Raw genomic sequence first — 9,783 nt, forward strand, 5'->3', positions numbered from 1 at the left:
GCTCTACTGTTTGTAGTTGGAAGAAATTATAAATGCTAAATGTTAAAGCTATTTTAGAGCTGTCACCTTCCAGCTCTTTCTGCTAGGGTCCCAATGCCTGTCAGCACCGGCTAACAGTTTCCTATAACTTATGATGTTATATAATGAGACAAGAACCTAAAAATAATAGGCAAAAATACAGATTTGATCATGCAATTCTTCATTTGTGGCCTTGCTCGATTGAACTGTCCTCTTTAGAGTGAAAAGTCTGTGTGGCCTGTAAAAATTTGCAAAAGATTGGAAATGTTTGTATGACTGCATCCCCCCTGCCTTCCCCCACCTCCCACAGCTCTGTTTTTCCATTCTTTGTATTTATAATATGAATTTCGAAGATAAAACGATCCAGATCGTGGTTAAAAATGCTCTGTTTATCTGTGGCCGGGGGGGGGCGTTTGGCAGGCTGAGTGGGTTTGCGGTGTTGGGAGGGGAAGAACTTATTTCTTCAGCTTGCAGAGTCGACTTGCATAACATTGAGAGTGTGTTACACAACAGTGTAAGACTGCAGAGAGTTGGAGATTCCCAACGTCCAGCTGGGAGCAGGAGGGAAAAGGCCAGGGCAGCCCCCCATACAGAAATGTGATATGTGGAAATATATGGATTTCAAATATATGACATGTTAGCATAAATGGATTTCCCTTATATTCAATTTAAATGGCCATATGTGACAAATTTACCTGACATTTATGCCAACTTATTTGGCCACTTTCAAATATGGGACATATTTCAGCCATTTATCAGCACATACAAACATATACATGAAAAACATATATATTTAAAAAATATATAATAGAAAACATTCATATATTGATGGTATATATTATTCTTAACATAAGGCTAGTATATATAAGTAATAGATACCATCATATATGATACGAAACATTAACATATTGATGGTATATATTACTCTTACATAACATGAAGCTAGTATATATAAGTAATATATACCATCATATGTCATAGAAAACAATATATGGATGGTAGAAAACATATTGATGATATGTATTACTCATATATACTACCTTCATGTTGTATAGGTTTTTTATTGATTGATTCTAGTATTTCATTTTGATTTTTGCTTTTAAAGAATCTTATGTGTCTGTATATATGTGATCCATGTATCAGATATATGAATAAGACACACAGTGTATGTAAGATCCATTCATAATGGACCCTCTCTTCTGCCCTGTCTTCTCTTGCCTTTTGTAGCTTCTTTTGGGATCTCAGAGTGCTGGCTGCATATTAGCACCCCACTGAGCCCAATAATGTTTATGACCCCTAAAAAAATTCAGTTAATTTCTTTCACACAAACCATTTTTCCACATGAAAATCCCAAAAATAGTAAGCTGAGCAGCCAACATTTTTATCTTAATGTTTGGAAATTGGTGGGGTAGGATTCCATTACTTCTTAGCTACATTAGCCTCACAGCTTCATTGCTAAAACTAAAGAAGCAAACTTAGACACCAACATGTCTTGACTGATTGAATACATTTGGTATAAAACTGAAAAACGGAGCTCACTTTGATTTCTTTCACAATCGTGACTATTTACACATGAAAAATACCAAAATAGTGAGCAAACAGCCAAGATTTTCATGCTAGTGTTTGCTAATTTGTGATACCATTGTCTGCTAGCTGCATTAGCACTGTAGCTCCATTGCTAAAGCTGAGGAAAGTTCAGACACTGAACATGTCTTGACTAATCGAGAACATTTGGTGTTGGGGCGAAATTGAGCTTAATCTGATTCTTTTACACTGATGAATTTAAAATTGAAACATTTTTACGCTAACAGATGCTAACTGATGGGGTATGAGCTTCCATTACTCGCTTACATTTGCCTCATAGCTTCAGGGCAAAACTAAAGAAGCAAACTTCAGTTGCCAAACAAGTTTTGGCAGTTGAAGTACTTTTGGGAAAAATTGGGCTTAATTTGATTTCTTTTACACAGGTGACTTTTTACACATGAAAAATCCCTAAACTGTAAGCCAACAGCCAACATTTCTATGTTTATTATTAAAAACAGCAGAAGTATGTAACTTCGCTTGGCCTCTAACAGCTCTACAATGGTGTGCTGATAATGGCTGTCTCAGTTTTCTTTGAACACAATGTGCTATTTTTTGCTTACCATCTTCATGTAGCATGTTCTCATACTGAAACTTTATCCTCAGCAGGAGAAATATGAGAGAATTTCATGTTATTGTTGGGCCGTGTCCGTATATCTCTGAAGTAAGTCTATACACATTAGGAGCTCTAGTCTAAGCTTATTTTCTCCAGGAAAACAGGGTTTTTGAAAAATCATCGCTGCCCTGTGGTGAACAATACTGTTCCAAATCCGATACATTTTCCCTCCAAATGTCATTGAATTCTCTGAGGTCATTTAAGTTGAAATACACTGCAAACTATTGCTACATGCAAGCTAACATTGCTACGCACTGCATCGACATCATAAAACTGGCAACCTCACCAAAACACCCCACACAAACTAGCAAGCTTAGTCAAATGTGGTAGTTACTTTGCTATGGCAGTAGTACAGAACAGTTTGAGTGGCTGGTGTTGTTTAAGCACAGTATTAGCTTTACTTTCACGTGATTTTATGTCAGTGTGCAGGAGTGTTAGCTTGTTTGTAGCCTGCATGTAGCATTATTCATATCTTGACTGCTAAATGACCTCATAATTCAGAGGATCTGCTAACATTGGGGCGAAAAATGTATACAGGACTAAATATATCAGGTTAGGATCAGGTTAGGATTATTTTGTTTACCACAAGACGTAGCTTAGAGTTCCTAATTTAGCATGATGTTCCGCTACAGAACGACAACATGACCGGTTTTTTCCTCTGTTGATCAAATAGCCTGCGAGCTTCATACAGCAGGTTAGCACAACAAAAACAGTTCAATCTGGATGACCTGTTTCTTGTCCCTTTTCTGCACATTTAAAAATAGCATTTTAATTGGCGCAGATGTGCATTTTTGGACGTCCCCTTTGTGTTCTTAATTGTGTTTACAGTTATGTCATGGCAGCTTTGAGCCCGAGTCCCTTTCACTTCTCTGTATTTTTAGAGAGAAGCTCCTCTGTGGCCTAGAAAGTGAACAAGCTGCTCCCAAATATTTTCCAACATCTGCCGGCCATCAGCGCGTCTGCATTCCTGAGCAGGCTCCGTTTCACCTGGATCAAACCTCCGTGTAGATATATCATCATCCCAGGCGAGGAGGAGGGAGAGCGGGGCAATCCAGACAGACAGCTGTCCCACAGAGCAAAAACCCAAAAGCTTTACATACTTCTGTCACAGGCATATAGAGGTCAGCACTGCGCTATTGTACCTGTGTTGTCTTCTAAGGCCTTGCAGTTTTGGCAGGCTGTGGTTTGGCACAATGAAAAGGTAATCAATCAGGTCCATTGGGTGGAATGGAGGTTGTTATGTTGAGCTTATCTTATCTACACTGTTAGGTCTGTTTACTTTGTGTAAAGAGCCTTTCTTTTACTGCAGTCTAATGTTTTTACTCACTGAGCTTGTCTAGGATCAGTCCGGCCTGCTTAATTCATGATCTTGACCACCGTAAGGGGATTTTATGCTTTTGTCAGGTTTCTTTTTATGCTCTGGATTATTTAGACAAGTTCACAAGTCCTTAAATTTAAAGGTGTGAAGTTCTGTAAGAGTTGGTTTAGACCATAACTCTGCACCTTCAGGCGTTCAGGCCCTGCTTTCTCTGGTGAAAAAAAAGCTTCCCCATATTGGAAACAGTCTCCCTAAACACAGATCCCTGCTGTTTGGGAAAGCACTCAAGATTCCTGGCATGCCTTCACGCTTTTTGTGCTAATACGAGGGCTTTTTAATCGTTTTGTTATTAGATTGAGCTGAGAGTTTGACTTATGGTGCTTTAAAGAAAGCAAGTCAAGCCTTAAGACGGCATTCCACCGCACAGCATGGCTCAGAATGGCTGTTATATAACCAATCTCGTCATTCACTGGTCGTTTCATCTCGTTCATTCAACAAAGAATAAAGACACAGAGTGTTTAATGTCATAAATAAATCTTTTTTTATTTGTAACATATAAAATTAGATCATTTTACACTTTATTCCAGTATGACAATATTCAAATAAAGTAGCTACATTTCTGATAAATAATATTAATAACAATAATAAAACATTCATTCTTTAAGTCAACTCATTTTGTTGCTAATTCTCTGATGGAGTTGGTTTTCAATAGCTGCCGAACAATATGAACGCACTTGTCCACATTAGGAAGGAATGTTACCACATATTTGTCGGAAAAACCACAGCATGGCGAAACTGATGAAATTACAGGACCATGGTCTACAAATGAAAGCAATTTATGTATGTGCATATATATGCATATTTGTAGATATATACACATACAAGTCTACAGTTGGGTCATATTTTGTATTTAGAAAATCAAAATATACATAAAACATTTTTTAACAACTACATTTTACAAATTGCTCGACTTTACAACTTTACAACCAATGGACTTTGCTCCGTAATGAAGCTACGAAAACTTATTGCTCCATTGTGGAGCGAGTCTTTCATAACTTGAAAGTATCGAACGCTGACAAGTCCTCAGCAAGCAGTGCACTTCGCCAAACTCCTCAATGAAAGCCCATGATTCCGTGGGAATCTAATGGTGGTAGTCGACTGGCCGAAGGGGGCGGGCCTCCGATCCCCAGCCAAGCTGTGATTGGCCGTTCCGACGTCACCGCTGACGTCGCGTCATTCTGCAATGGGATTCCCCCCCAGCTCAGTCTCTGAACTTGTGGATGTCGTTGAAGAGCCGGTAGAAGGGGTAGGAGGCCTCGTTGGCGTGGGGGCAGTTGAATGTGCACTTGCAGGTCTCGATCAGCATCACGTTCTTGTTGAAGGTCTCGCCGTCCTCGCAGCGGAACTTGACGCGGATGGTGCGGGTCTGCTGGGGGCTGCAGCAGCGGCCGTCCACGCAGGAGCCGCAGTACTTGGGACGGTACTTCTTCAGGCTGGAGCAGCCGGCGTAGGTGAACTTGACCGGCTGAGCGGACTTCTTGGTTCTGTTGCACTTCTTCCCTTTCTGTTTGGAAAGAAGAAAGAAGATCCCAGCTTAGTCAAGTTAACTCAACTGATGATCAGTGTTGTCAGACTCTCTTGCAGTGCATTTGCTGTGGAGGATCATGCTTACCTTAAGGCTGGAGTAAGGAGACTGGGTGCAGGGGCGGACCTCGCAGATTCGGCTCTCCTTGACCAGCTTGCACTCAGCATTGTTGTTGGTGACTCTGGTGGAGATGCCGGTGCCGCAGGACTTGGAGCACTGTGACCAGGGCGTGGTCTGGACAATGCACTTCTGGCTCTCGAACATGTGGGACTCGGCCTGGACTCTGAACGCTGCAAGCGAAAGGAGAGCAAGCAGTTTAGATTCCACTCAATCAAGCACAGTGGAAACTAGCCAAGAGGTTCCAGCCCAGTGGGCTGGGAGCTGCACTGAGGCACCTACCGGGAAGAGACTTGAGGCCAGCCTTCACGTTGGCGACCAGCTCGTTTCTGTTGGTGAGGTCACTCTCGGTCTCGTCGGGCATTGGCTCCTTGCCAAACAGCTTGTCGGAGGGCTCGTCGCAGACCCACTCCTCGCAGCACTGGCCTGGAACTTTGACAAGCCTAGGGTTGGCACAGCCTAGAGTGGGCAGGGACAGCTCCTGGGGGCAGAGAGGGATGCAACCCACTGCCCCGTCAATGCATGTGCACTGGTGTTTACAGTTGGGCTGGAAACTCTCTCCGTTCTGGTAGATCCTGCTGTTGTACTCGCAGGGTCTGCCTTCAGACTTGGCTGTTGCGGGAGAAAAGAGAAGAAGGCATTCCGTTATTCGGAATTCATCGGATCACACATGCAAGCAATTAAGGCACCTTCCAGGAGTATGAGTTTAGTTTTAAACTGCTTTTCTCATAACTACATAACTTTCATAACAACTACTAAATAATTTACAGCAGTTACTGAGCAATAAACCTTAAGATGAACATCCTAAGTCAAACAAAGTGGTGCAATGCTACGTCTGATCTGAACTTGTCATGTGTCGAGGGGGTGGGGAGGTGGCTGGAGCAGACAGAGGAGAGCGTAATGAGAAACACACCTCGGCAGATGCCTCTGGCCGCCCCGAAACTAGCCCCGAAGTTGCACTCGAGCCCCTTGGTGTGGTCACAGGGCTCCATCTTGCTGCAGTCTTCGTTGAGCTGCCTCGCGCATACTTTGCAGCACCCGCAGGCATCGGAGACGAGGCTGACGCCTGGTGTGCATTTGGGCAGCTCCGGGGAACACTGGCACTCCTGAGGGCATGCGCTGAGCGCCTGTTGGGGGGGCACAGACATAGACACCAATGAAGCAGCCCATTCATTTCAATGGAGTTAGAGCAAAATAGCTTATCCTAAGACATCTGTGAGCTTTAAAGCACCTTCAGCTGGACACATATGGACACTTTAACACTGTAGGTGTTGCTGTAATCCCTTTAGTGGGTAAATACTGGTAGCTAGCTGTTGTCCACCTCCTCTCTCATAATGTAAGTGAGCTGAGGAAGAGTATATCTGACTTACCATGCTGAAGCTCCCCATGAGAATCACGACCACCGACAAAAGAACCATCTTCTTTTTTTTTCTTCTTCTTCCAAGCTTTTCTCTTCTCCTCGAAACAAAACAATTCCTCTCGTCCTCGGGCTTAAAGTCCCTCTTCAGGCTCTGACCTGGCGTGTGTGAGCGTTTCTCTCGCCGTTCAAAGCTGGAGAAGAAGGTCCTCTGCTCTCTGTGAGCGCGCCTCGCTGTGTGCTGTGAACGCGCTCCCATCCCGCCCCTTATATAGCGGGCGCGCTGACGTAGTGCTCGCCGTCCGCTGCTGAACTGTTCCCAAACTATGCGAGGAATGTTTCTTGGCGCGATTTTCCATCCGAGCTAAGCACCACCCTGTCTAACTTTTTCTTTTTCTCTCTCTTTCCTCCCCCCCTGCCTCCTCCTCCTCCTCCTTCTCCATCTTAAATGAATTTTCCTCTCGAACACATTCTTTCTTCCCTCCCTCCTTTCCCCTTTACTTTCTCTGCTAACGTGAAGTACGAGGCTGAGCTTGGCTTCTCATTCGAATTTTCCCGTTCCACCTTAAATGGTGCAGCAGTTACATTCTGGCGCCCGAGTAACTGCTGCACCATTTAAGGTGGAACGGGAAAATTCCAACAAGAAGAGACTTGAGGGGAAAAAGTATCTGTAACATCCCACACCGACTAGAAAACACTTTTATACGCCATTTCGTGACTAAACTTCAATCCAACGAGCCTTTTTCGTATCACAATCAGCCTAAATATAAACACACAGCTAACGGTTAACGGTTTTCTCGTCAGCGCGTTCATGCTATGTTTACCAGTCGGTCGTGCTAGCTCCGACTAGCCGAAGGAGAGCAGTTTTTGGCGACTTACTGAGCCCCTTCCTCATCGAAATGGCACGTCGTTTCAGTCAGGGATTTATTTTAAAAGCGATGATGTGTGATTATTCACACCGCACGGCTCCGTATCTCATGCTAAATTTGACGCTAATGCGCGCCCCCGAGCAGCAGCCTCAAGCACTCGAGCTCGGGAACGCGCGCAGAACAACTGTTTACATACTTGGTTTGTCTTCGCGGCCCTGCACTCTAAAAAAAAGATGGTTCCTCAATGGTTCTTTAATAAAGAGAACGGTTCTATGCGGTGAAATAGTTCTTCAGGTTGATGGAGAATGTGTTGTATCTGGTTCTGTGTAGAACTTTTTGGAAAATAGTTCTGTATAGGACCAAAAAGGGTTATGTTACAGTCACGAGCTTGACAACAGAGGAACCCTTTTGGTGCTGTGTAGAACCATACACAACACATTCTCCATCTGAAGAGCCATTTCACCATGCAAGGGACCATTTAAGCATTGAACCCGTGAAGAATGATATTTTTAAGGGGGTATTTTTAACTCTCATTTCTCCTTTTGCTGTTTTCATACTGCAAGTTTGACCAGTAGTTCAAGTAGGGCACCGTGTACCATAAAAAAGTTTGGGGTTTCTGAAAGTTACCAAAAAAAAAAAGAAAGTTTGCTGCTTCTATTTCTGGCATTTGCTCTTTTTCTCCTCAGGCTGTAAGAGCTTCCAGATGTGGAGACTCCAGACGTAACGCCATGGCCATATTTGGTATGGCAGTAGCCTCCATTATGAACATATTTCTGCTTCACTTAGCCAGCCACAAAGCATTCCTGACAGCTTCCAGGGTTGTTCAATATGTTCCCCCCGTGGAGGAAATTCCTCAGTGCTAATTCAGTTTCCATACAATCTGTCCTTCAGCTTTCCCCCCCCTCTCTTCTCTCCTTCAGGAGAGAAAAAAAAAGTGAAACAGTGATCCAAATTTTCCATATAAGATGTTGGTTTGGTTTAAAGGGAAAAAAGAAGAAGGAGCAAAGCAGTCTGCTTTTCTACTACGAGGTTCAAATAAGTAACATTCCAGTGAAATTCAGAGATTAGAGGGTCCTGGATGGAGCGGGAGAAAAGTAAACGGGACACAGAGAGAGAGAAAGAGAGAGAGAGATTCAAAATGGACTCAGATGAATAGAGATGAATGAGCTATGGCTTCTGCTTAGCAGTTCAAAGCGACAGGCTGCTCCTTAGAGATTGCGGCGCTCTCGGTCTCACTCTCTACTACTTTTCAGCAGGTTTGGTTTTTGTCCCGCTGGTCGCCGAGAACGTCGCTGGACAGTCGCATGGAAGGGAGGTGTGTGGAGAGCCGTTCTCCTTCAGGTAAGCCGGTTTCTGCTTTCATACATGATTGTAAACACTCACTGCACACTCAGGAAGACTGTCACTGGGGTGGTGCCCCCCAGAGGGTACGTCTTCAGTGCCTCCGGTCAGGGCACGTTATTACACCATGTACTGACTCCAGGCTTTTTTTTAGTTTTCTGTTTAAAGGAGTGCACCTTCTTCTGGGAAAGTAAATGCCGTGCACTTTTAAATCTCATTTAAGGTACACAGTTGGACCTTAAGGTCATTGTCGAAGGTACATTTACATCGTTTGTACCTATACAAGACTCTTATTCTGAGTCCCCAGTGTTGAATTCACTCTTACAGAGTCCATCTGGATTTATAACTCAACACTGTAAGAGTTAATGCAGCTCTTGGTCACACAGCAGTCATGCATTAACTCTTACAGTGTTTCTTTTGGTTCTAGCTTGACTGTAAGTGTTCCTTCAACACTGTTACCACTTTCTATTTTGTATTTTTGCATCAGATTCATCTTTGTCGCCTGCCCGTAGTGTTTCAGGTTGTTCCACCTGTTCCCTAGCGAAGGTAGGCAAAGCCTGCGATCGTACTGATGAAGTTAGTGTCATATTTCCAGATGGGAACACTAGATGGAGATGTATTGTACTTTGCTGCTCAGTGCTTTTGTTCTTGTTTAAATGGAGAAGTGTCGTGAGAACATGTTCTGTGAGGGCTTTAAACCAGGATAAGCGACTTGTTATGCTCTTTAAAGTATTATTTGCATCTGTGAGGTTTAATTTATTAATTAATTTATTCATTTTTAGAAGACACCACTTATAATGGTCAACAAAACAGGCAGGTTTTCAACATATGATTTAGAAAATGAGCTTTTATCAGCAATACCAAGCCATCTAAGCAAGGCCTAAAAGATCACCATCGACTGATATGTACACTACTGTGCAAAAGTCAGAGACCACCCTTTCATGCGTTTCATTTCCAGTCAAAATGACCAACATCAGGAAC

General features: G+C 43.2%; 1 protein-coding gene across 1 annotated transcript; it reads right to left on the bottom strand.

The window, feature by feature from the left end:
* Positions 1-4,057: 4,057 nt before the first annotated feature.
* Positions 4,058-8,401, bottom strand: ccn1 (cellular communication network factor 1). Its single transcript, XM_036592396.1, has 5 exons — positions 6,606-8,401; positions 6,149-6,362; positions 5,518-5,847; positions 5,206-5,408; positions 4,058-5,097 (listed from the first exon to the last, which is right to left on the bottom strand). The coding sequence occupies exons 1-5, from the start codon at positions 6,849-6,851 to the stop codon at positions 4,795-4,797; spliced, it is 1,296 nt and encodes a 431-aa protein (XP_036448289.1). The 5' UTR covers positions 6,852-8,401; the 3' UTR covers positions 4,058-4,794.
* Between the last annotated feature and the right edge of the window lie 1,382 nt (positions 8,402-9,783).

Source organism: Colossoma macropomum, unplaced genomic scaffold, assembly GCF_904425465.1.
Source record: "Colossoma macropomum unplaced genomic scaffold, Colossoma_macropomum, whole genome shotgun sequence".
Classification (NCBI taxonomy): domain Eukaryota; kingdom Metazoa; phylum Chordata; class Actinopteri; order Characiformes; family Serrasalmidae; genus Colossoma; species Colossoma macropomum.